This window comes from Ahaetulla prasina, chromosome 16 (genome assembly GCF_028640845.1).
Source record: "Ahaetulla prasina isolate Xishuangbanna chromosome 16, ASM2864084v1, whole genome shotgun sequence".
Lineage (NCBI taxonomy): Eukaryota > Metazoa > Chordata > Lepidosauria > Squamata > Colubridae > Ahaetulla > Ahaetulla prasina.
This window is the reverse complement of record NC_080554.1, coordinates 10,588,389-10,615,521: the sequence shown is the minus strand read 5'-3', so window position 1 is coordinate 10,615,521 and position 27,133 is coordinate 10,588,389. Positions and strand designations below refer to the sequence as shown.

Below are 27,133 nucleotides of genomic sequence, written 5' to 3'. Positions count from 1 at the left end.
GTGCCAGGACTGGGGGCTGGAGGCATGCCAGGCCATTCGTCTTCATTATCAGTCTCTGGCTGAAATAGCAGGAGATGGGAGGAGCCCGGCTGCGGAGAGGGGGGCGGGCGAGGCACAACACAGGGCCTGAATGACTGAGAATCTCCATAGGCATTTAACTTGACCCTTCTGCATTTTGTCCTCTTCTTGGTAGGACCGCCCGAACTGTCCTGTCAACCCGCCTGAAGATCTGGTGGTACGTGAAACGCCAGGCCACCATCCCCAAGTTATTCCAGCAGACGGTGCAGAGACACCCGGAGAAGGTGGCTCTCGTCTTCCAAAGCACAGGAGAAACGTGGACCTTTCGCCAGCTGGATGACTACTCCAACCAGGTGGCTAACTTCTTCTACGAGCAGGGCTTCCGCTCAGGGGATGCCGTCGCCCTCTTCATGGAGTCCTGCAACCAGTATGTCGGCCTCTGGCTCGGGCTGGCCAAGATCGGGGTGGAGGTGGCTCTCCTCAACTCCAACGTGCGTCAGGAATCCTTGGTCCACTGCGTCAGAATCTCCCACGCCAAGGCAGTCATCTTTGGAAGCGAGCTGGCGGAAGGTGAGGTGACCGCAGGGTGGGGAAAAAGGAAGGGAGATCAGAGGCTGGGTTGGTCCTGAATGGTCAACTAAAGATGGTTGACTCTTTTCTTGTAGAGAAGAATAAAGTCGTACACTTGGGCGAGAAAAACCAAAAATACGCATATCGATTGGGAGAAACCAGGCTTAATAGTAACTGAGAGATATGATTAGATTAGATATGAGCCAAGAGTGTGCAGCAGCCGCCAAAAAACGTGGTGGCTCAGTGGCTAAGACGCTGAGCTTGTCGAGCGAAAGGTCGGCAGTTCAGCGGTTCGAATCCCTAGTGCTGCCGTGGAACGGGGTGAGCTCCCGGGACTTGTCCCAGCTCCTGCCAACCTAGCAGTTCGAAAGCACGTTAAAAAAATGCAAGTAGAAAAACAAGGACCACCTTTGGTGGGAAGGGAACAGCGTGCGCCTTTGGCGTTGAGTCATGCCGGCCACATGACCATGGAGATGTCTTCGGCTCCTCGGCTTTGAAATGGAGATGAGCACCGCCCCCTAGAGTCAGGAACGACTAGCCCATATATTAGTACATCATGTGAAGTACTAATACCACTCTATAAAGCCTTAGTAAGGCCACTTACTAAGAATACTGCGTACAGTTTTGGTCACCACGTTATAATTGAGACTCTAGAAAGAGTGCAGAGAAGAGCAACCAGGATGAGGAAGGGACTGGAGACTAAAACATACAATGAACGGTTGTAGGAACTGGGCCTGGCTAGTCTAGTGAAGAGAAGGACCAGGGGAGACAGGATAGCAGTCTTCCAATATTTGAGGGGCTGCCACAGAGAGGAGGAAGAGGGTCAAGCTATTTTCCAAAGCACCTGAAGGCCAGACAAGGAATAATGGATGGAAACTGAACAAGGAGAGATTCAATGTAGAAATAAGGAGGAACTTTCTGACAGTGAGAACAATCAACCCATGGAACAAAAGTTGCGTTCAGAAGTTGTGGGAGCTTCATCAATGGAAGCTTTCAAGAAAAGACTGGACTGCCATCTGTCAAAAATGGTGTAGGGTCGCCTGCTTGGGCAGGGGGTTGGACTAGATGACCTACAAGGTCCCTTCCAGTTCTATTCTGATTGATTGATTCAACCTAGAAGTAAGGAGAAATTTCCTGACAGTGAGAACAATCCATCAGTGGAACAGAAGTTGCCTTCTGAAGTTGTGGGAGCTTCATCCCAGGAGGCTTTCAAGAAGAGACTGGACTGCTATCAGAAATGGTGTAGGGTCTCCTGCTTGGGCGGGGGGTTGGACTAGATGACCTACAAGGTCCCTTCCAACTCTGTTATTCTGTTATCTTTTACAAGGACTCAGCCATGGTTGTTTTTAATCCCAGGCCTCCTGAAGGAGCCCCAATGATGGTGATTAGCATTAAGCTCCGATTTGTTTTATCTGGAGTCTGTTTTCTGAACTAGGATGACTGCCAAGACAGAAACTTCCGATTTTAAGGCGCAACGGTTGTTTGCAATCCACAATGGCTCAGCTCCTGGGGGATGCTTTGGGGCCAGTTGCTTCTTTTTCTCCCAGCCTACCTGACAGGGTTGTCGTTAGGAGAAGAAACCTCCCCAGCTCCCAAATGTAACCAGACAAACTGACCACAATTCTCTCTTCTTTTTCCTCTTCTCTTAGCCTTGAAGGAAGTCCAGCCCGCCCTGGAGAAGTCCATCGGTCTCTTCTGCTCCGGGGATCGGCAGGCCGCCAACTCCCTGCCTGGGGTGGTAGATCTCGACTCTCAGGTTGAGAAAGCCCAGCGCCAGCCGCCCAATCCACCGGACAAGGGATTCCTAGGTACGCGCCCCAAACCCACAAAGAGCTGGTCCCTCTCGGTGCCCACCTCCCAGAGGTAGCTCTGTTCCCCAACCTGCAGAGAAAATCTTCCCAGGAAAGGGGCGGGCTGGGGCTGGGATGATGGAGACTTGGCGCTCCGGAGATAGATCTGGCTACAAAATACAGATTTCTGAAAATCTCCATGTCCTTTAGCCAAGGTTGTAAAGATCTCTATGTTCTTTGTAAACTCCTAAAGTTCTCCATGTTTTCTGCAAACTCCCAAACTTCTCCATGTTTTTTCTAAACTCCCAAAGTACTCCATGTTCTTTCTAAACTCCCAAAGTTCTCCATGTTTTTTCTAGACTCCCAAAGTTCTCCATGTTTTTTCTAGACTCCCAAAGTTCTCCATGTTCTTTCTAAACTCCCAAAGTTCTCCATATTTTTTCTAAACTCCCAAAGTTCTCCATGTTTTTTCTAAACTCCCAAAGTTCTCCATGTTTTCTGCAAACTCCCAAAGTTCTCCATGTTTTCTGCAAACTCCCAAAGTTCTCCATGTTCTTTCTAAACTCCCAAAGTTCTCCATGTTCTTTCTAAACTCCCAAAGTTCTCCATGTTTTTTCTAAACTCCCAAAGTTCTCCATGTTTTTTCTAAACTCCCAAAGTTCTCCATGTTTTTGTAAACTCCCAAAGTTCTCCATGTTTTTTCTAAACTCCCAAAGTTCTCCACGTTTTTGTAAACTCCCAAAGTTCTCCATGTTTTTTCTAAACTCCCAAAGTTCTCCATGTTTTTGTAAACTCCCAAAGTTCTCCATGTTCTTTTGTAAACTCCCAAAGTTCTCCATGTTTTTTGTAAACTCCCAAAATTCTCCATGTTTTTTGTAAACTCCCAAAGTTCTCCATGTTTTTTCTAAACTCCCAAACTTCTCCATATTCTTTGCAAACTCCCAAAGTTCTCCATGTTCTTTCTAAACTTCTGAAGTTCTCCATGTTCTTTGCAAACTCCCAAAATTCTCCATGTTTTTTGTAAACTCCCAAAGTTCTCCATGTTGTTTGCAAACCCTTGAAGTTCTCCATGTCCTTTGCCAATCTCCGTGTCGTTCTTTTTTTTCCAGATAAACTCTTCTACATTTACACTTCCGGAACAACCGGTTTGCCCAAAGCAGCCATCATCGTCCACAGCAGGTCAGTGAAAAGAAAGAGAGATATTCCTGCAGTTCGGATCTGATCTGGGCCCCATTTCCTCAAGAGCCCCCCTCTACACGGGCTGACCCACCCAAACTGACTCGGGGTTCTCTTTCCTCCGAGCAGGTATTTCCGGATGGCGACCTTGGTTTATGGCGGCTTTCACATGACGCCTGACGATGTGGTTTATGACAGCCTCCCTCTCTACCATGCGGCAGGTAACGCCAAAGCTCTGGGCTTCAGAGCCCTCGCATACTTTTATTTTTCATCCCCTGTTGATGCTTCTTCTCTTTGCTCCCCTTCTTCCTGAAATAGCCTTCCCCAAGTAAGGCATTGAAAAAGGGGAAAGTTGACCAAAATCTGTCTGTCTCTCTGTCTGTCATCCTTCCTTCCTTCCTTCCTTCCTTCCTTCCTTCCTTCCTTCCTTCCTTCCTTCCTTCCTTCCCTCCCTCTCCTTCCTTTCCTCTCCTTCCTTCCTTCCTTCCCCCTCCTTCCCTCTCTCTCCTTCCTTCTTTCCTTCCTTCCTTCTTTCCCTCTCCTTCCTTCCTTCGTTCCCTCTCCTTCCTTTCCTCTCCTTCCTTCCTTCCTTCCTTCCTTCCTTCCCTCTCCTTCTTTCCTTCCTTCCTTCCTTCCCTCTTTCCTTCCTTCCTTCCCTCTCCTTCCTTCCTTCCGTCCTTCCCTCTCCTTCTTTCCTTCCTTCCTTTCTTCCTTCCCTCTTCTTCCTTCCTTCCTTCCCTCTCCTTCTTTCCTTCCTTCCCTCTCCTTCCTTTCTTCCTTCTTTCCTTCCCTCTCCTTCCTTCCTTCCTTCTTTCCTTCTTTCCTTCTTTCCTTCCCTCTTTCCTCTTATTCCTCCCTCCCTTTCCCTCTTTCTCCTTCCTCCTTCCCTTTCTTTCCCTCTCCTCCCTCTGTCCTTCCCTTGCTATTCATTTTTATCCCCTTTCATTCCGTCTTTAGGGAATATTGTCGGGGTCGGGCAGTGTCTCCTGCATGGAATGACGGTGGTGATCAGGAGGAAGTTTTCGGCCTCTCACTTTTGGGATGATTGTGTCAAGTACAACTGCACGGTGAGGCGGGGGCGGGGGGACCCTCGGCGGGAAGGAAGAGGGATCACAAGTCTGTTAGAGAGACAGGGGAGATGAGAGAGAGAGAGAAGAAAGAGATATGAAAGAGAGAAAGAGAGAGAGGGAGAGAAGAAAGGGAGGGAAGGAGAGAGGGAGAGGGAGAGAGAGAAAGAGGAAAGGGAGAGAAGAAAGAGAGAGAGAAGAAAGAGAGAGAAGAAAGAGAGAGGAAAGAGAGCGAGAGAAAGAGGAGAGAGGGAGAAGAAAGAGAGAGAGAGAGTGAGAAAGAGAACAGGGAGAGAAGAGAGAGAGAAGGAAGAGAGACGAAAGAGAGAGGGAGAGAGAAAGAGGAGAAAGGGAGAGAAGAAAGAGAGAGCGAGAAAGAGAGAGAGAAAGAGGAGAGAGAGAAGAAAGGCAGGGAGTGAGAGAGAGAGAGAAAGAGAAGAGGGAGAGAAGAGAGAGAAGGAAGAGAGACAAGAGAGAGAGAGAGGGAGAGACAGTGGAGGGAGGGAGAGAGAAGAGGGAGGGAGAAAGAGAGAGAGAAGAAAGAGGAGGAAGAGGAAGAGAGGAAGAGAGAAAGGAGGAGGAGAGAGAGAAGAAAGGGAGAAGAAAGAGGGAGGGACAGAGAGCAGGAGAGAAAGAGTGGGAGAGGGAGGGAGAGAGGAAAGTGAGAGAGAGAGGGTGAGAGAAAGAGGAAAGAGGGAGAGAGGGGAAAGAGAGAGAGAGGAGAGAAAAAGAAAGACAGAAAATAGAGAGAGAGGAGAAAGAGACTGAGAGAGAGAGAGATTCTGTTTAATAGCCGTGCAAAAGAGCAGCTTAGCTCATCAAATGCCACATCAGACCCGTGTTTGCCTTCCAGCTTAATCCTGGCTTTTCTTCCCGTTCACATTTTTAAATATCCCGGTGGTGTCCGCTCTCAAAGGGGGGGTAAACATTTAATAAATGGCCTGCCTTTTTTTCCCCCGTTTGGTGTTGCATTTTTTTTTTTAAATTAAAAAAACGAGGGTGTAGACTTGGCCCCTCGGATCATTCATGAATAGGAAATTCTCACCCGGCATGGGCTTATTATTTTAAATTTATTATCAAATAGTTTATGAACGAAGGAGGGAACGTATTGCATGAGGTAATTTTTTTTTCCTTGTGGTTTTATTTTAAATTTATTTTGACGCCTAGGCAGAGGAAGCCTTCTAGAACAAATACAGCAGAGAGAGAAGAAAAATAATTTGTTTTATACAAGATTCAAATGAGTTAAAGGAACAATCTCCAAAACGGATGCAAAGGTTTTAGATGTGGGTTGCGGGTTTCTAAACGCAAATCTAAGCCATAAATCTAAACACAGTCTTAAAAGTCAGATATATCTCTGAACAAAACAAACACATCATAAACTCAGCGTACCTCAACGAGGCCATTCTGGGCCTGTCTGAAAACAAACTACGAATAGTCCTTGACGTACAGGTCACGATTGAGCCGCAAGATTTCCATGGCTAAGCGAGACCGTCGTTAAGTGAATCTCGACCCCATTCTACGACCTTTCTGGCCACTGCGATGCTGCGACCGTTGTAAGTCCGAAGGACTGGTGGACAGTGGCTTTCTTTCAGTGCCTTCGTAACTAGGAACGGTCGTTAAACGAATCTCTGTAAGTCCAGGAGTGCCTTCATAGTTCTCGGATGTAGAGATGTGGCCGCTGTATTAGCTCGTAGCAAATTCTGCCCCCAATTGTGGGTCATAAGACGAGGTTAAGACGTGGGTCTTATGTATTCCCTGCCTTGCTTCCCTCAACCTCCCCAAAAAACTCCTTCATTTTTACCGTATTTTATTTTATTCATTAAACATGAAACTCAGTAAAATAACAACAACAACAATAATAATAATAATATACTTTATTCATTAAACATGAAACTTTAATTAATTAATTTAATTATTATTAAATTTAATTAAATTAAAGTTTCACGTTTTAATAAATTTCATTAATAAATTTCATTAATCTAATTTAAATTTAATTAATTATTAATTCATTAAACATGACACATGAAAAATTATTATTATTATTTTTTTCATTAAACATGAAACTCAGTCAACTGAACATTTAGAAATATATCACAAAAATGGCGCTGATGGTTGACACGGGTTGCTGCCAGCAAATAATAATAATAATAATAATAATAATAATAATAATAATAATAATAATAATAATAATTTAAATAATAATAATAACTTAAATTCACCTGGTGATAGCAGAATCAATGAGAAACAACTTGAAAAACTCACCAGATATCAAGATTTGAGAATCGAATTGCAGAGACTCTGGCATAAACCAGGGCAAGTGGTTCCAGTGGTACTCACACACTGGGGACTGTGCCTAAAGACCAAGGCAAGCACTTAAAAGCAATTGGCGCTGACAAGATCACCATTGGTCAGCTGCAGAAGGCCACCTTACTGGGATCTGCTCGCATAATCCGCCGATACATCACACAGTCCTAAACGCTTGGGAAGTGTTTGACTAGTGATCTGTGATACGAAATCCAGCATAGTTATCTCGTTTGCTGTGTATACTGTCATTTTGTGTAAATAATAATAATAATAATAATAATAATAATAATAATAATAATAATAATAATAATAATAATAATAATAATAATAATAATTTGATACCTAAGATGCTGGCAGCAACCCGTATCATCCATCAGCACTAGTCAATGGTGTTTGTGATACATTTTTAAATGTTGAGTTTTTGGGGTTTTTTTGTTTACATTTATATCCCGCCCTTCTCCGAAGACTCAGGGCAGCTTACAGTGTGTAAGGCAATAGTCTCATTCTATTTGTATATTTTTACAAAGTCAACTTATTGCCCCCCCAACAATCTGGGTCCTCATTTTACCTACCTTATAAAAGATGGAAGGCTGAGTCAACCTTGGGCCGGGCTTGAACCTCCAGTAATTGCAGGCTGCTGTGTTCTAATAACAGGCTCTAACAGCCTGAGCTATTCCGGCCTATTCCGGAGTTGACTGAGTTTCATGTTTAATGAATAGATATTATTCTTTTATTCACACAAAATGACAGTATACACAGCAAACGAGATAACTATGCTGGATTTCGTATCACAGATCACTAGTCGAACACTTCCCAAGCGTTTAGGACTGCGTGATGTATCGGCGAATTATGCGAGCAGATCCCAGTAAGTTGGCCTCTGCTCGTATTATTGTTATTGTTGTTGTTATTGTTATTATTGTTATTATTTTGCCTCTTGTGGCTTTCAGGTTGTACAGTACATCGGAGAGATTTGCCGGTACTTGCTGAACCAGCCGTCGAAAGAGGTGGAGCGCCAGCACCGAGTTCGAATGGCGCTGGGGAACGGCCTGCGGGCCTCCATCTGGAAGGAGTTCAGCGAACGTTTCGGCATCCCTCAGATTGCCGAGTTTTACGGCTCCACCGAGTGCAATTGCAGCGTCGGGAATTTTGACAACAAGGTAGGAGAAGAAAGGAGGGGAGTCCCCAAACCCTCTGGCGCTCAGGGCTGAATTGGGGAGCCCTTGGTTCCCAGGCTCTCTGAGCTGGGTGGTTCTCTTGCAGACGTTTCGTGACCCAGCTGAGTAACACCATCAGTGCTAGAAGGGAGTGGGGTTTGCAGAGAGGAGGAGGAGGAAGAGGAGAATGACTGTGGGGTCCTTGGTGCTCTCTGAGCTTGGTAGTTTTATTGCAGATGATTCGTTACCCAACTAGGGAACATCAGTGCTTGAAGGGAATGGGGTTTGCAGAATGAAGAAGGAGGAGAACGGAAAGAGGAGGAGAAAGGAAAAAGGAGGAGGAGGAGAAAGGAAAGAGGAGGAGAAAGGGAGGAGGAGGAGGAGGAGGAAGGAAAAAGGAGGAAAAAGGGAGGAGCAGGAGGAAGAGGAGGAGGAAGAGGAGGAGGAGGAGGAGGAGAACGGAAAGAGGAGGAGAAAGGAAAAAGGAGGAGGAGGAGAAAGGAAAGAGGAGGAGAAAGGGAGGAGGAGGAGGAGGAGGAGGAGGAGGAGGAGGAGGAGGAAGGAAAAGGAGGAGGAGAAAGGGAGGAGCAGGAGGAAGAGGAGGAGGAAGAGGAGGAGGAAGAGGAGGAGAAAGGAAAAGGAGGAGGAGGAGAAAGGAAAGAGGAGGAGAAAGGGAGGAGGAGGAGGAAGGAAAAAGGAGGAGAAAGGGAGGAGCAGGAGGAAGAGGAGGAGGAAGAGGAGGAGGAGGAAGAGGAGAAAGGAAAGAGGAGGAGAAAGGGAGGAGGAGGAGGAGAATGGAAAAGGAGGAGGAGGAGAAAGGAAAGAGGAGGAGAAAGGGAGGAGGAGGAAGGAAAAGGAGGAGAAAGGGAGGAGCAGGAGGAAGAGTAGGAGAAGGAAGAGGAGGAGGAGGAAGAGGAGAAACGAAAGAGGAGGAGAAAGGGAGGAGGAGGAGGAGGAGGAAAACAACTTTGAGGTCCTTGATGCTCTCTGAGCTGGGTGGTTTTCTTTTGTAGACGTTTCTTTACCCAACTAGGTAACATCATCAGTGCTGGAAGAGAATGCTGTGAGAAGGAAGAGGAGGAGGAGGAGGAGGAGGACAACCTTAGGGTCCTTGATGCTCTCTGAGCTGTGTGGTTTTCTTGTAGACGTTTCATTACCCAACTACAGAACATCATCAGTGCTAGAAGGGAGTTGGGTTTGCAGAGCGGAGGAGGAGGAGAAAGGAAACAGGAGGAGAAAGGGGGGGAGGAGGAGGAGGAAAGAGGAGGATGACTGTGGGGTCCTTGATGCTCTCTGAGCTGGGTGGTTTTCTTTTGTGGACGTTTCATTACCCAACTAGATAACATCATCAGTGTTAGAAAGGAATGGGTTTTGCAGAACGAAGGAGGAGGAGAAAAGGAAGAGGAGGCCTATGGGGTCCTTGATGCTCTCTGAGCTGGGTGGCTTCCTTGTAGACATTTCATTGCCCAACTAGGGAACATCATCAGTGCTAGAAGGGAGTGGGGTTTGTGGAGTGGAGGAGGAGGAGTGGGAGGCATCAGATGACCTTGATGATGAAGTTGATGTTCCCTCGTTGGGTCATGAAATGCCAACCACCCAGTTCAGAGAGCACCAAAGTCTCCAAAGGAGCAGTTGTCCGGAGAAGCTCAAGGTGCCAAGGTTCTTCTTCTGAGCCCACTTCTCTTAAATTTCTCCCCTCTGCAGTTGGGGGCCTGTGGCTTCAACAGCCGAATCTTTCCCCACGTTTATCCCATCAAGCTCGTCCGAGTCAACGAAGACACCATGGAGCTCATCCGGGGACCAGATGGGCTTTGCATGAGGTGTGAACCAGGTGAGGTCAGGAAGTGGTGGTGATAGGTGCGGAGAGAAGGTGGGGACCCTAAGACACAAATGAATGGGCCCTGGAAGGTAGCAGAGGGAGATTCCACACACACCCCTCCATTCCATTGTGTGTTCTTCTCTGGCTGATGGTGGAAGCTTCTTAGATGCCTTCAAGCTACGTTCTTGAGAGATAGATGAATTCTTCCTGTAAAACAGCAGAGCGAAGCCATATTTATCCTTTATATCAGCGGTCACCAACTGGTGGTCCGTGGACCACTGGCGGTCTGCGAGAAAATTTTGGTGGTCCACAGAAAAATTATTTTTCTGATCGGGAGGAAATGGAGATTTTACAGTATCCTTCCGCTGCTACGCCCACCAAGCCATGCCATGCCCACCAAGCCACACCCACAGATCCGGTAGTAAAAAATTTTGAAACCCACCATTGCTTAGACTGATAATGTTGTTATGACCAATTATCAGAAAAACGTTCTTGTCCGAGGAAAACAGTTGTTATGTAGCCAAATACTTCCCTTATGTATGTTATGACCCAGGCCCTAGTAGGTAGTAGGAAACTCAAGTCAGTGTAAAAAACAAACAAACTTTATTAGAACAGCCGAGAATTACTTCATTCTCAGCATAGTCCAACTAAATTAAAGCAAATTCCTCCCAACACAAATTCCTCAGTCCTATCGCAAACCTTGGTCCAATTAGGCAAACTGCCAAAGGCCTTTCTTGGCAAAAGTTCAGAAGACACCGATACAAAAATAAATGCAAGAAGACGAAGCTACCAACGTTGTTTTCCGGCAAAGCCCAAACGCCGTTGCTGGTCTTTTAAGCCTTATGGGAGGGGCCAATCATCTCTTGGCTTTACTCCTGAGTCGTCCTCTCTGCTTGAGCTGCTCTTGCCTTCTGGCAGCTCTTCTCATGCGTGCATTAGGAACAGGCTCCTCCTGTTCCTCTGCCTCACTACTATCAGTCTCTGGAGGCTCTGGAGTCCGCACCTCACTTCCCGATGGCCCTGGCCTCACCTCAGCCTCATTGCTGTCCGACTCCATTGCCAGCTCTGCAGGCTGCTGGCGGACCACAACAATGTATGAAAATAAGGGGCATTAAGCGGAGGAGATTTTACTCTGAAACTGTATTTAAACCTGTATTCTTTGCTCTCTTTGGTGTTTCTCAAATGAGCCCAAAGGGGTCCCTTTTGCAGAAGGCGAATAAAAGCTCTTTATATTGTTCACGGGGGTCTCCTGAGTAGCTCATCTGGGAAATTTTTAAATCTCACTTTGAAATTCCTGTCTGGAATTTTTAGCATTTGAGAGCCTGGTTGGATTTCCCAGGATCCTGCAAAATCTCAAATCCATCCTCTTCCTCTCTCTTTATCCCCCAGGGGAGCCGGGTCAGCTGGTGGGGCGCATCGTCCAAAGCGACCCGCTGCAGCGTTTTGATGGCTACCTCAACTGCGAGGCCAACAACAAGAAGATCGCCCGAGACGTCTTCACCAAAGGCGACTCTGCTTACCTGTCAGGTGAACCTTCCTCCTCCATTTGTCTTTTGGGATATAATCATTCTCACCTATACAAAAAAATAAGCCCAAAGGTTGTTTAGTCGGAGCCGGAAAAAATGCAGAAAAATTAGAATATATCATGGAATAGAATAGAAGCTGGAAGGTTTTCTAGCCCAGACCCCTGCTCAAGCAGGAGATCCTATACTGTTTCAGACAGGAAGGAAGGAAGGAAGGGAGGGAGAGAGGGAGGGAGGGAGGGAGGGAGGAAGGAAGGAAGGAAGGAAGGAAGGAAGGAAGGAAGGAAGGAAGGAAGGAAGGAAGGAAGGAAGGAAAAGAGTGAGGGAGGGAACGAAGGGAAGGAGGAAGGGAGGGAGGAAGGAAGGAAGGAAGGAAGGAAGGAGGGAAAAGAGTGAGGGAGGGAAGGAAGGAAGACAGAGGGAGAAAGAAGGGACGGAGGGAGGGAGGGAGGCAGAGAGGGAGGAAGGAAGGAAGGAAAAGAGGGAGAGAGGGAACAACCGACCCCCTTAGTAACAGTCTGGCTCCACTGTGGCCGTAAGCCGCGGATGCCTCCTTGATAAAGAAGGAGAGGCCCGCTACGAACTTCCCACGCGACCCTCGCGGTGTCGTCCCACAGGTGATGTTCTGGTGATGGACGAACTGGGCTATCTCTATTTCCGCGACCGCACCGGCGACACTTTCCGCTGGAAGGGCGAGAACGTCTCCACAACGGAGGTGGAGGGCACCCTCAGCCGCCTCCTCAGCATGGCGGATGTGGTGGTGTACGGCGTGGCGGTGCCAGGTCAGTCGGCAGGGCGGGAAACAAATATGGAGGTTAGGAGTGGGGTTTCCCCCCCCCCCACACACAATCTGTCTCACCTCACGTAGAGAGCTCCCAAATGTTTATGTATTTATTTGTTTATTTATTTCCTTATTTATTTACTTACTGTTAATTACTTGCTTATTTATTTATTTACATTTATTTACTTATTTTACTTTATTTACTCTTTATTTATTTGCTTATTATTTGCTTACTTTACTTACCTAACATTTACCTTTTTATTTATTTATTTACTTGCTGATTTATTTATTTATATTTATTTACTTATCTACTTACTTTATTTACTTATTTATTATTTACTTACTTTACTTACCTAACATTTAGCTTTTTATTTTCTTGCTTATTTATTTATTTGCATTTATTTACTTACTTTATTTACTTATTTACTTACTTCACTTACTTATTACTTATTTATTCATTTACTTACTTACTTACTTTACTTATCATTTACTTATTTATTTACTTATTTATTTACATTTATTTACTTTATTTATTTACTTAATTTACTTACTTGTTTATTAACTTATTACTTACTTACTTATTTATCTATTTATTTATTTATTTTACTTACACAGTTCATTTAGGGACCGTTCCAAAAATAAGTGACTTTTTACCCGTGTGACTGTTGCAGCATCCCTATGGTCCTATGATTTTAGATTTAACTGTTTGACAACTGAGTCACATTTATGACAACTGCAGTGTCCTGGTGTCATTTACTTATTGTTTGTTTGTTTGTTTACTTATTTACTTACTTATTTACTTGCTTATTTATTGGTTTACTTACATATTTATTTATTCATTCATTCATTCCTTTATTCGTTTACTTGTTTATTTACTTACTTCTTCACTTGCTTACTTATTGATTTACCTACATTTTTATTTATTCATTCATTCGTTTGTTTGTTTACTTATTTATTTACTTACTTTTTACTTGATTACTTATTGTTTTATTTTCATATTTATTTATTCATTCATTTATTCGTTTATTTACTTACTTTTTCACTTGCTTACTTATTGATTTACCTACATTTTTATTTATTCATTCATCCGTTTGTTTACTTATTTATTTACTTACTTTTTACTTGATTACTTATTGTTTTATTTTCATATTTATTTATTCATTCATTTATTCGTTTACTTGTTTATTTACTTACTTTTTCACTTGCTTACTTATTGATTTACCTACATTTTTATTTATTCATTCATCCGTTTGTTTACTTATTTATTTACTTACTTTTTACTTGATTACTTATTGTTTTATTTTCATATTTATTTATTCATTCATTTATTCGTTTACTTGTTTATTTACTTACTTTTTCACTTGCTTACTTATTGATTTACCTACATTTTTATTCATTCATTCGTTTGTTTACTTATTTATTTACTTACTTTTTACTTGATTACTTATTGTTTTATTTTCATATTTATTTATTCATTCATTTATTCGTTTACTTGTTTATTTACTTACTTTTTCACTTGCTTACTTATTGATTTACCTACATTTTTATTTAGTCATTCATCCGTTTGTTTACTTATTTATTTACTTACTTTTTACTTGATTACTTATTGTTTTATTTTCATATTTATTTATTCATTCATTTATTCGTTTACTTGTTTATTTACTTACTTTTTCACTTGCTTACTTATTGATTTACCTACATTTTTATTCATTCATTTGTTTGTTTACTTATTTATTTACTTACTTTTTACTTGATTACTTATTGTTTTATTTTCATATTTATTCATTCATTCATTTATTGTTTACTTGTTTATTTACTTACTTTTTCACTTGCTTACTTATTGATTTACTTACATTTTTATTTATTCATTCATTCGTTTGTTTGTTTCCTTATTTATTTACTTACTTTTTACTTGATTACTTATTGTTTTATTTTCATATTTATTTATTCATTCATTTATTCGTTTACTTGTTTATTTACTTACTTTTTCACTTGCTTACTTATTGATTTACTTACATTTTTATTTATTTATTCGTTCATTTGTTTATTTATAAAGTTTATTGGCCGCCCCCGGTGGTAAAATGCACTTATCTTCGCTACCAGTTCAGGAATGTGAGCGCGCGCACCTCTTTTTTTTTAAATTTACATTTATATCCCACCCTTCTCCAAAGACTCAGGGCGGCTTACAGTGTGTAAGGCAATAGTCTCATTCTATTTGTATATTTACAAAGTCAACTTATTGCCCCTCCCAACAATCTGGGTCCTCATTTTACCTACCTTATAAAGGATGGAAGGCTGAGTCAACCTTGGGCCGGGCTTGAACCTGCAGTAATTGCAGGCTGCTGTGTTCTAATAACAGGCTTCTTACCAGCCTGAGCTACCACGGCCCTGTATGTGCATGGGCCCTGTATTGCGCATGGGCAGAGCCTTCTGCACATGTGGATGGAGCCTACTACCACTGGTGCTACCAGTTCGCGTGAGCTGTATAGATCCAGCTGGATTTCACTGCTGGCTGCCCCCTTACCCTAGGGTGACTATCAGTTACATCTTAGTGAAAACAAAAAAAATGTTAAAATCAAACCTGAAAACCCCAAGACCCACGGGGACGGGAGGGGTGGGGGGGGAAGATTGGGAGTGAGGGGGAGGGGTTTATTTATTTATTTATTTATTTATTTATTTGATTTTTATACCGCCCTTCTCCCGAAGGACTCAGGGCGGTGTACAGGCAAGATAAAACCAACAATACAATATACAGGTTAAAATACAATTTTAAAAACTTATTTAAATAGTTATTACTCAATTGAGCCCCCCTGTACTGAATTAGCAGGGACGCGGTGGCTTAGTGGGTAAGACGCTAAGCTTGCCGATCGAAAGGTTGGCAGTTCAGCGGTTTGAAACCCTGGTGCCATGTAACGGGGGTGAGCTCCCGTGATTTATCCCAGCTTCTGCCAACCTAGCAGTTCGAAAGCACGTAAAAAAATGCAAGTAGGAAAATAGGGACCACCTTTGGTGGGAAGGGAACAGCGTTCCGTGCGCCTTTGGCGTTGAGTCATGCCGGCCACGTGACCACGGAGACGTCTTCAGACAAGCGCTGGCTCTTCGGCTTTGAAACGGAGATGAGCACCGCCCCCCCAGAGTCGGGAATGACTAACACGTATGTGCGAGGGGAACCTTTACCTTTTACCTTATACTCAATCAAAGAGAATTTTGATGCCTGGGGTTTTTTAAACTTTATTTTTAGGCACAGAAGGGAAAGCCGGCATGGCTGCCGTCGTAGATAAGGAACACTCCTGCGACTTGGAGAACTTTGCGGCAGAAATGAAGAAATCTTTGCCCGCCTACGCCCGGCCAGTGTTCCTGCGGTTGCTGAAGGAAGTGCACCAGACAAGTGAGTTCCTGGGCAGTTAAAACAAACTCCGTGTTGGTTGGCATTATGTGCAGAGTTATACGATTCGACGTTGCATCATTGAGACGGAAAGTTTCATTCTGAGGGCCAGAACGTCAGAAAAGCAAACAAACGGTGGTCTGGTCTCTTCTTGTAAACTTCCTGTGTTCTGAACAGAACAGAATAACAGAGTCGGAAGGGACCCTGGAGGTCTTCTAGTCCAACCCCCTGCTCAAGCAGGAAACCCTGTAGATTTGAACATTGGGCGCTATCTAGGAAAATAAAATTCAGGGGTGAAAAAAAGGAAGGTTCTACATTTAGGCAAAAAAAAAAAAATGCACAGGTACCGTATACGTGGTACTTTGTTCAATAGTAGTAACTGTGAGAGGGATCTTGGAGTCCTAGTATGACAACCATTTAACTATGAGCCAGCCGTGTGCTGCAGCTGCCCAAAAAGCCAACACAGTTCTAGGCTGCATAAACAGAGATAGAATCAAGATCACGTGAAGTGTTAATACCACTTTATGATGCCTTGGTAAGGCCACGCTTGGAATTCTGGATTCAGTTTTGGTCGCCCCGATGTAAAAAAGATGTTGAGACTCTAGAAAGAGTGCAGAGAAGAGCAACAAAGATGATTAGGGGACTGGAGGCTAAAACATTTGAAGAATGGTTGCAGGAACTGGGCATGTCTAGTTTAAGGGAAAGAAGGACTAGAGGAGACATGATAGCTGTCTTTCAATATCTCAGGGGCTGCCCCAAAGAAGAGGGAGTCAAGTTATTCTCCAAAGCACCTGAAGGCAGGACAAGCAGAAATGGATGGAAACTAATTAAGGAGAGAAGCAACTTAGAACTAAGGAGGAATTTCCTGACAATGAGAACAATTAATCAGTGGGACAACCTGCCTCCAGAAGCTGTGAATGCTCCAACACTGGAAGAGATTGGATAACCATTTGTCTGAAGTGGTGTAGGGCTTCCTGCCTAAGCAGGGAGTTGGACTAGAAGACCTCCAAGGCCCCTTCCAACTCTGTTATTCTAAATATTTCAGACAAATGATTGTCCACTATCTTCTTATAAACCACCTGTGTTCTTAGCAGAACAGAATAACAGGAGAACCGGTAGCAATTTGCCTCCTTTCAGTTTCATTTTCAGCACAGCCTGATTAGCACAAGGGGGAAAAAAATCTGCCTCCCAGCAGTTTGTCTCCTTGCAGCAAACAGCAAAGGCTGAAAATGGGGCGTGCGGAGGCAGCAATAGGCAATCCCTGCAGCCTGAAACAGCTGATGATCGGGAGGCCGATCCAACCAACAATCAGCTGCTTGTGCTAATCAAGCTGTGCTGAAGCTGAAACGGTCTGTTTGCTGCTTGGCTGCAGGGAGGTAAATTGCTGGGAGGCAGATTTTTTTTCTTGTTCTAATCAGACTGTGCTGAAGCTGAAACGGGCTGTTTGCTTTTTGCTGCTTGCTGCAAGGAGGTAAATTGCTGGGCGGCAGAGGCCAAAGGGTGGGGCCAGCGGGTGGATGGGGCTACATTCCCAAATTTTCACCCTCTTTTATGGGAGGCAGAAAGTGCAACTTATACTCTGAAAAATACGGTATATTGCGAGCAGAGCAGGGGCTCAGACTATATTTGGCAGGCCTGAAACAACACGTTTTCAATTTAGTGTCTCTGCATTGCCAAAAGCAGAGAGAAACTACCAAAAGGGGCGATTTCCCTTAATGTGTCTGTGGTTTCTTCTTTTTTTTTTTTTGCCTCCTGCAACTTGAGTCTGTCATTTGCACCTCTATAACTGTCTGGTTCGGTTCTGCAACCCAACAAGAAAGACACAGACTTCAGAGGATAATTAGAACTGCAGAAAAAATAATTGTTACCAACCTGCCTTCCATTGAGGACCTGTATACTGCACGAGTCAAAAAGAGGGATGGGAAAATATTTACAGACCCCTCACATCCTGGACATAAACTGTTTCAATTCCTACCCTCAAAATGACACTACAGAGCACTGCACACCAGAACAACTAGACACAAGAACAGTTTCTTCCCAAACGCCATCACTCTGCTAAACAAATAATTCCCTCAACACTGTCAAACTATTTACTAAATCTGCACTACTATTAATCTTCTCATCGTTCCCATCACCCATCTCCTTCCACTTACAACTGTATGACTGTAACTTTGTTGCTGGCAATCCTTATGATTTATATTGATATATTGACCATCAATTGTGTTGTAAATGTTGTACTTTGATGAACGTATCTTTTCTTTTATGTACACTGAGAGCATATGCACCAAGACAAATTCCTTGTGTGTCCAATCACACCTGGCCAATAAACAATTCTATTCTATTCTATTCTTTCTTCTTAGGCACCTTCAAGTTCCAGAAAGTTGATCTGCGCAAAGAAGGCTATGACCCCACAGTGGTAAAAGATAAATTATTCTACTTGGACCCTCGGGAATGCCGATATAAGCCACTGGACGAAGACACCTTCAGAAAGATCCAATCGGGACAGATCAAACTGTAAAAAAAAAAGAAAAAAGACAGAAAAAAAAGTGGTGGGGGACACGACGGAAATCAAAACGACGTTTTTCCCCCCCCCTTCCAAAACTCATCACATCCTTCAGCGGAAGGACCGGGATTACGATGATGGGGTTGGAAAACTGGAAACGCCCAAGTCAGTTTCTGGATTTTGAGTTCCCCACCCCCTTGTTGCCAATCACCTCCCGACGTGATGTCAGACTAGAATGGGGTGGGGGTGGGAATTGCGATGAGCGTTTCCCGAAAAAAAGGTACCCCGCAAAAATTAGGTTTGCTTTTTTTTTTTTTTTTTAATTGTGTGATTTCCAGCAGCATGGAAGCGCCAGCTTTACCAAAGGACAGAGGATCCTATGGCTTTCATTCTCCTTTTGGGAAAGGGTGAATCTCCAGTGGATCTAGCAAGGACTGTCTTTCTTTGTCCCTTAGCTGGGACTCCGAAGCTTATCACCCACCCCTGATTTAGAAGGAGGATAGTGGGGGTGATTTCTCCCCTCTCCTCTTACAACCAAGGCATCTGAAATCTCCCAAGAGCTGCTGTGCTGGGAATTACCTCCAAGGGGCGCCCTTGCGCTGTCTTTCTCTGCTGATCAGCCATTCTTATATTTATTTTATAAGAGGGTGGGGTGGGGTTCCTCTCTAATTTTCCTTTTCATTATTACGGGTTGCTATTTGCAAAAGCACAAAAGAGCCAGCCTGGACGAGGAAGGTGCTTATTCACCCCAACTCTGCTTTTATTTCAGGATTTTTTGGGGGGGGGTGCGTGTGCTTTGCTTTATCCATCTTTTAATCGCACGGGGGCGGGGGGGTGTTTTCCAAAATGGTTGGGGGGGGGATTTGCTTTCCAAAGTCAGACCTCCACACATTGGGGGGTGGGTGGGTCTCGCTGAAAGAGCAATCAGAAAACATTGGGTTTTGTTTTTTTTCCCATTCTAATAATGCAATACACCCAGACCTGCACACCAGGAGTGAAATGCTACCGGTTCGCACCGGTTCGGATGAACCGATAGTGATAAAAGCTACCAGTTCCGGCGAACTGGTAGTAAAAAAAAGCTACCGATTCTTCTGAACCGGTATTTCTGACGATCAGCTGTGCTGTGCAATTTATATATAATAATCTAAATTATTTATATATATATATATAAATTATATATATATATATATATAAATTATATATATATATAAATAATTTAGATTATTATATATAAATTGTATATATATATATATATATACAAACACCTGCGAAAACCTCAGAAAACATATATATATATAAACATATATATATGTTTTCTGAGGTTTCGCAGGTGTTTGTATATAGGTCTTTGGTTATTCAGGTTTTCTCACGTAAAATTGGAAGTGTCTTGGCGACGTTTGAATGAGACTTCGTCGAAACGCCGCCAAGACACTTCCAATTTTACGCGAGAAAACCGAATAACCAAAGATATATATATATATATATATATATATATATATACATACATATATACATACATATATATATATATATATATATATATATATAAACCCCATCCAATCAGAGCACAGCCAAGCTCCCACCCAATCAGTTCAAACCCCCACTAGCAGTTAAAAGGAAGAAACAGCTGCGATCACACATTGCTCCCAGAAGCACGAAGCTGAAGCCTGAAGATGACGAATGAGACTTCGTCGAAACGTCGCCAAGACACTTCCAATTTTACACGGGAGAAAACCCGAACAACCAAAGACCTATATATATATATATGTATGTATGTATGTATGTATGTATGTATGTATATAGATAATTGCTTTGCTCACATAAGAACAAAGCCAAAGCCTGAAGATGACGAGTGAGATCTCATCGAAACGTTGCCTAAATACTTCCAATCTTACACGGGAAAAAGACCCGAACATACCAAAACCTGCATACATATACAAATGAAAACCTACAAAAACAAATATATATAATTTGTCGTGTCCCACTCCTCCGCTGACGGCCGGGTCGGGGAAGTCCGTATCAGGCATGCCTCTGCAGCTCTGCCAAAGTCCTAGCAAAGTTCTCAAGGCAGGCAGGAGACCAGGAAGTGACTTCAGCAATCCAAGGTAGACTTTGCCTGACTCAGAGAATGCCAGAAAGCAGATCCTTTATATAGGCCATGGGGTGTGGCTCCATGACTCAGCACTTATCCAGGCCTGCCCCTCCCTTCCTTTTGCTGACGTCGCCTATCAATTCTCCGGAAGCGAGGATCTCTCCAGCCTCCAGCTGTTGGTAATTCACATTCCTCAGGCTCACATGCTGTGCGGGAGGGGGAGGGGTCTAGTTGCTCCGTTTGCCTGGGCATGGAGCCAGGGCTAGGGGCTGGAGGCACGTCAGGCCCTTCTTCTTGCTCAGCCTGTCCGGGCATGGTGCCAGGATTGGGGCCTAGAGGCATGCCAGGACATTCCTCAGTGTTCGGCAGGAGATAAGAGGGACCCAGCTGCGGGGAAAGCGAGCGAGACACAACATAATTATATATATATATATAATCTAAATCGCACGGCACAGCTGTTTGCCCCCCCTCACTGTTCTACTTACCTTCCTAAGCCTCCTTTTTCCGCATGAAGCGTGCGTTTGGCTTGCGCATGCCTGGGCAGCAAACCGGTGGCAAACGGGGGAGGATTTGTATCACACATGTATCTAGCTGGCCTCTGGTTTGTTTCTAATGCACACCCAAGCTTGTTCTGGTCTTCGACTTTTTTTTCTTTTTTTAAAACAAAAAGGGCTTTTTTAAAAAGAGAAATAAAAACCAGGAGCAAGAGGCTGCGAAAGAGGCTGATTGGTGCCCTGAGCAGTTGCTTGCTTATCCAGTTTTTTGCCCATTCCCAACGTTCCAAGCGAGCATTCCGATCTGGCTCAGAAGTTTTGAGATCCGTGATCGGATTTTCCTTTTTTTTTTTTTAATTTGCATTTATATCCCGCCCTTCTCCGAAGACTCAGGGCGGCTTACACTATGTTAGCAATAGTCTTCATCCATTTGTGTATTATATACAAAGTCAACTTTTATTGCCCCCAACAATCTGGGTCCTCATTTTACCTACCTTATAAAGGATGGAAGGCTGAGTCAACCTTGGGCCTGGTGGGACTAGAACCTGCAGTAATTGCAGGCAGCTGCTGTTAATAACAGACTGCATTAGTCTGTTGAGCCACCAGAGGCCCCTGTTGTTGTTTTAATTAACCACCGTTCCAAAGAAAGACTGGCAACGTTTTTTGTTTTTGTTTTATTTGAATTTATATCCCGCCCTTCTCCGAAAACTCAGGGTGGCTTACACTGTGTTAAGCAATCCATTTGTATATTATATACAAAGTCAACTTATTGCCCCCAACAATCTGGGTCCTCATTTTAGCTACCTTATAAAGGATGGAAGGCTGAGTCATCCTTGGGCCTGGTGGGACTTGAACCTGCAGTAATTGCAAGCAGCTGCTGTTAATAACAGACTGTCTTAGCAGTCTGAGCCACCAGAGGCCCCTAACTTCTCTTAAGCAACCTGCAAGTCCAGCTCAAATTAGCTTCCCCCCACTCATATTTTTTTTCCCTTTGGATGCCGTGAAAACTGAAGCTGGAATTGCTTATATTCCACCGGACGTTTCCAAAACATTTTTGAGACCGGTAGCTTTTTCGAGTAGGATCCTGCTGTATTTTTTTTTAAATGTGATGAGTTCTTTCTGATGCTCACATGAGGGAGACTCCGAGCTGCAGCAGACGGACAAAACACGCACCTGGCAAAGAGCGTCACAGGTCCAATGCATCAGGAAACAGAATTACAGGGTGCCTGGTCGAATCCCTGAGAAACGAACGCTAAACAGGCACCCCTCCTGATATTTTGCAATTTGGAGGCCTCTGCTCAAGCTTTGGGTTTGGAGTGGAGATAATTAGACTGGCCAAACCGGTTTCTATAAATGGTTTTTTGAAAAACAACAACAACGCAGGCAGCAGTCTGGTTCCAGTGGGGTGTTAACACCAACTTCCTGGAAACGTGTCTATGTTATGAAAACAGAATAGAATTAGAATTCTTTCTTGGCCAAGTGTGATTGGACACACAAGGAATTGGTTTCCGGTGGTGTTAAATCCCTCCCGCCCGGCTTCTTTGAAACCATACCACCCATTGAATTTCCCACAATGCTTAGCACTCACGCAGGATGAGAAATTTGAAAGGATGCTGTGGAGCGATGAACACGGGAAAAAACCCTCTCCCTTCTTGAAGATAACTTGTGTCATTCCCAAACTCCCTTTCTCACCCACCCACTCCTCACCAAAATAATAATAATAATAATCCAAGCAATAATGGCTTTGGAGGGCCTGGCTTTGGGGCCAACGACCCCTCACTGCCCCGATTGTCTTTCCACGTCGAGGCCAAATGATTTTCATTGTTGTCTTCGTCTTTTTTTTTGTGTAATGGGTGCTATTGCAGCACCAACTCAGGGAACCAGAGGGGGGTGGCCGCTAAGAAGGGACAGGTCTGGAGAAGAGGCATTTGCAACCTCCCCACCCCACCCCCTTCCAAGATTCATCTTAATTCTGGCCTGGATGGAAGGCATCACTGATCGCCCCTCTCACAACTGCCCTGTGGTCTTCCCACGCAAAAAAAAAAAAAAAAAAGTCCATTTTCCACGGGAACCCAACCCTCGCGGCTTAGAAAATTTTCCGGCGGAAAACTTGGAAAAGGCCAGTTGGAATCTTCTCATCCCATAAAAGAAGATTTTGATTTTGCTGGCCAGATATTTTTTTTATTTTATTTGCATTTATATCCCGCCCTTCTCCGAAGACTCAGGGCGGCTTACACTATGTCAAGCAATAGTCTTCATCCATTTGTATATTATATACAAAGTCAACTTATTGCCCCCAACAATCTGGGTCCTCATTTTATCTACCTTATAAAGGATGGAAGGCTGAGTCAACCTTGATTTTGCTGGCAGCAGGGTAGCCCCAGCACTGCTCCAAAGGGGAGGGTCTTTCAGGGGTTAATGACCCCTCAACGAAAGGGGACTGCTTGCAATTTTTTTTAAAAAAAAAAACAATTTTGCAGAGGGGCCAAACTGGCATAGCCATGTACTGTCCATGGTCCTGATTTCTATGCATTGGCTACACAACTCCCCCCTCTTTTATTTCCTGTGTTCTGAGTGTGTAATATGTTTCCTTCGGTCTGTTGATTACAAGCTGGAAGTGGGGGGGGGGGCTGAAAATATTTGGGGCAGCTGCAGAAGAATTGATGGAGTGGTGGTGGTGGGGAAACGTGCCGTTGGCTGACGATGTCTAATAAACACGAGCGCTTCCTTCCGCCAGGTTTTCGTACCCGTTTTTTACCTCTCTTGCGGATCGTTGCCTTAGCTCAGCGTAGCTCCTGAAGCTGCTAAGAAATCAGGAGAGAGAGAGTTTTAATGGAAGGATGAAAGAACAGAGGGATACCCCCATGTCTTGCGTGCAAAGGCGCAAGATCGTCCCACCTTGATTGAGGGAACTCTAGTGTGCCTCCCCTGCCTGCATTTTGCATAGAGATGGGTCTGACGTCCCCCTAAAAAGCAAGGCAGGAAAAATTGGGAGTTGTGCGCCCCGGAAAATACCAACCAGACCTGCAGTGGCATTCTGCAAAGAAACCAAAAATTGCAGCTCCTGCAGAATGCCGAATAACGGAGCTGAAAGGGACCTTGGAGGTCTTCTAGTCCAACCCCTCTGCTCAAATCTTATACCATTCTGGACAAGCAGCTGCCCAGTCTCCTTCTTCTTCTTCTTTTTTTTAAAAAAAAACCTCCAGTGACGGAGCACCCACAACTCTTGAAGGCAAGCCATTCCACGGATTCATTGGTCGAACTGTCGGGAAATTTCTCCTCAATTCCAGGTTGCTTCTGCCTTTGATTAGTTTCCACCCATTGCTTCTTGTCCTGCCTTCAGGTGCTTTGGAGAATAGCTTGACTGCCTCTTCTTTGTGGCAACCCCTGAGATACTGGAAGGCTGCTATCATGTCTCCCCTAGTCCTTCTTTTCATTAAACTAGACCTACCCAGTTCCTGCAACCGTTCTTCATATATTTTAGTCCCCTAATCATCTTGATTGCTCTTCTCTGGCCTTTTGAAAGCAGCTCTGAAATCTTTCAAAATAAACAGAATAAAAGAGTTGGAAGGGACCTTGGAGGTCTTTTAGTAGTCCAACCTCACACCATTTCAGACAAATGGTTGTCCAATCTCTTCTTCAAAGCCTCCAGTGATGAAGCATCCACAACTTCTGGTGGCAAGCTGTTCCACTGGTTAATTGTTCTCACTGTCAGGAAATTTCTCCTTAGTTCTAGGTTGCTTCTTGTCTTGCCTTCTGATGCTTTGCAACTGACCCCCCACCCACCCTCCCTTCTCGAATATTAGAATGCTGTTATCATGTCTTTACTAGTCCTTCTCTACATTAGAAAACAGAATTATAGAGTTGGAAGGGACCTTGGAGGTCTTCTAGTCCAACCCCCTGCAAAGGCAGAAGACCCTGTAGCATTCCAGACAGTTCCAGTCTCTTCTTAAAAGCCTCCATAATTTTCGAAGGCAAACTGTTCTGGTTCAATCAAGCAACCAGAATAGAGCTTCATATGTTTTGGTCTCCAGTTCCCTAGCTGGAAGGGACCTCAGAGGTCTTCTAGTCCAACCCCCCTGCTCGAACAGGAGACCCTATACCCTTCTGGGCAAATGGCTGTCCAGTCTCCTCTTCAATACCTCCAGTGATGGAGCGCCCGCAACTTCTGAAGGCAAGCCATTCTGTTGGTTCAATCAAGCAACCAGAATAGAGCCGGAAGGGACCTCGGAGGTCTTGTAGTCCAACCCCCCTGCTCGAACAGGAGACCCTATACCCTTCTGGGCAAATGGCTGTCCAGTCTTTTCTTCAAAACCTCCCTTAAGGGGAGCACTCACAACTTCTGGTGGCGAGCCGTTCCACCGGTTAATTTTTTCTCAGCGTTCTTTGGTAGATAAGCTATTGTTTTGGAAAGGTGGGGGGGGGGGAGGGAAGCAAACCAAACCCTAAAACGCTTCACCTTTTCCTTCCTTATTTCCCAGTGTTTGTTGGGCCAAGACGCAGATCTCTCTCGGGAAGGCGGCTTTTGCGTCCTTCCGTGTGTGTTTTCCTCGGGCGTTCACAGCCAGCCAAGTGGCCTTTGCCGCGAGACGGATAATGAGGGAGGCCAACAGCTTTTGAAGATCATTTTCAGGGACTCCAAAGGTTAAACGCCTGCTTAAAGGGGCCTATTGAAGGCTGAGGCAGGGGTCTGGCATTGTTTGAACACTCTCCGGGCCTTTGTTTGGCAGCTTTCCGAGGACGCCCGCCAGTGTGTGTGTGTGTGTGTGTGTGTGTTGGTGTGTGCTGGTGTATGCGTGCACAGGTCTCTTTTTCCTTCCAGGCCAATGCAGCTGGAAGGGTTTTCTAGCAAGCAAGGTTGACAGACGGGAGTCTCTAGCTTGCATTCTTTCTCCCTGGCAGTTTAACCCCGGCTCCAAGCAGGCCTCTGCCTCCCTGATCTCTGTGTGACACCCCATTACCACATGAATGGGGGGAGAAGAAAGCTTCACTCCCTCTGACCTTTCTCCTCCCCGGGGGGGGGGGGCAGCGGCAGCAGTGGCTGGGCTGGTTCTCCCCCACCCACCCACCCACCCCAGTCCTTGTCGTCAGACCCTTGTTCTGGGCTGCAGAGGGGAGGTGCAGATCCGAGGCTGGCAAAAGCAAACAAAGCCCTGGGCCAGGAAGCCCCCCATTGTCAGGGTTGTTCCTGCAAGGGCTCTGGAGGCCTCCGCCCATGCCCCATGGCGCTTGGCGGGCTGGCGGGCTGGCTTGTCAGGGTGAAGGGCCCTGGCAGCTGCGGGCAGAGGCCTCCAAAGGCTTGATTGGAAATTAATTGGTGTTTTTTTTTCTAAACTCCCTGGACTTCTCTTTTCTCACTTCCTTCCCTTTTCCTCCCTTGTTTTTCTTCTCTTCCATTCTCTTTAGTTCCTTTTCCTTCCCTACTTTCTTCCTTCCGTCTTTCTTCTTCCTTTTTCTTCTTCCTTTCCCCTCCCTCCCTTCATTTTTCCTTTCCTCATTTCCTTTCCTTCTCCCCCTCCTCCTTCCTTCCTCTCATTCCCAACTCCCTCCCTCCTTCCTTCTCCTTTTTCTTCTTCCTTTCCTTTCCCCTCCCTCCCTTCATTTTTCCTTTCCTTTCCTCCTTTCTTTTTTCTCCTCCTTTCCTTTCCTTCTCCCACTCCTCCTTCCTTCCTCTCATTCCCAACTCCCTCCCTCCTTCCTTCCTTCCTTCTCCTTTTTTTTCCTTTCCTTTCCCCTCCCTCCCTCCCTTCATTTTTCCTTTCCTTTCCTCCTTTCCTTTTTCTCCTCCTTTCCTCCTTTCCTTTTTCTCCTCCTTTCCTTTCCTTCTCCACTCCTCCTTCCTTCCTCTCATTCCCAATTCCCTCCCTCCTGCCTTCATTTTTCCTTTCCTTTCCTCCTTTCCTTTCTTTCTCCTCCTCCTCCTTCCTTCCTCTCATTCCCAACTCCCTCCCTCTCTCCTTCCTTCCTTTTTTCCTTTCCTTTCCTTTCCTTTCCTTTCCTTCCTTCACTTTTCTTTTTCCTTCCCTTCCCTTCCCTCTTTCTTCTCTCTTCCCTTCTCTTTCTTGGGTTTTTAGTGAGAATGAGCCACGAGGAGCCGTGGCTGTACAGAAACTAAACCAGGAGATCAGTTTAATCCACATACATCAAGGTGTGTCTTGCATTTTTCATTGTTTACCCTCATTTTATCAAATAAATGTTTATTGGGTGTCCCAGTTTAACACCATCAGAGTTGCTCGTTTTCTCATTAAACACTTGCAAAGGGGAGAAAAACAACACCACCACACTTTTTGCCGACTTAAACTCCTCTCCCTTCCAGAAGCGCTGGACTACAACCCCCATCATCCACCTACAGCCTGCCCAGCATCATGGGAGCTGCTGCAATCCAGCACTTCTCCAAGAAGGGGCGGGAGTGGGGGGGGGAGAGGAAAGAGCCGATCATAGAGACCGAGCGCCGCCT

At 44.7% G+C, this 27,133-nt stretch overlaps 1 protein-coding gene across 7 annotated transcripts in view; it reads left to right on the top strand.

The window, feature by feature from the left end:
• Nucleotides 1-18,905, top strand: part of SLC27A4 (solute carrier family 27 member 4) — a 31,363-nt gene extending 12,458 nt beyond the window's left edge. For 6 of the 7 annotated variants that reach the window (XM_058159613.1, XM_058159615.1, XM_058159612.1 and 3 more), the window contains 11 exons: nt 194-588; nt 2,238-2,396; nt 3,488-3,557; nt 3,684-3,775; nt 4,512-4,621; nt 7,873-8,082; nt 9,784-9,910; nt 11,288-11,425; nt 12,039-12,203; nt 15,444-15,590; nt 17,948-18,905. In XM_058159613.1, the coding sequence (XP_058015596.1) occupies nt 194-588; nt 2,238-2,396; nt 3,488-3,557; nt 3,684-3,775; nt 4,512-4,621; nt 7,873-8,082; nt 9,784-9,910; nt 11,288-11,425; nt 12,039-12,203; nt 15,444-15,590; nt 17,948-18,105 (1,771 nt within the window). In that variant the 3' untranslated portion in view covers nt 18,106-18,905. Of the gene's footprint in view, nt 1-193; nt 589-2,237; nt 2,397-3,487; nt 3,558-3,683; nt 3,776-4,511; nt 4,622-7,872; nt 8,083-9,783; nt 9,911-11,287; nt 11,426-12,038; nt 12,204-15,443; nt 15,591-17,351; nt 17,864-17,947 lie in introns of those variants that run through there. The other variant, XM_058159616.1, reaches the window with a different exon arrangement.
• The last annotated feature ends 8,228 nt before the right edge of the window (nt 18,906-27,133 follow it).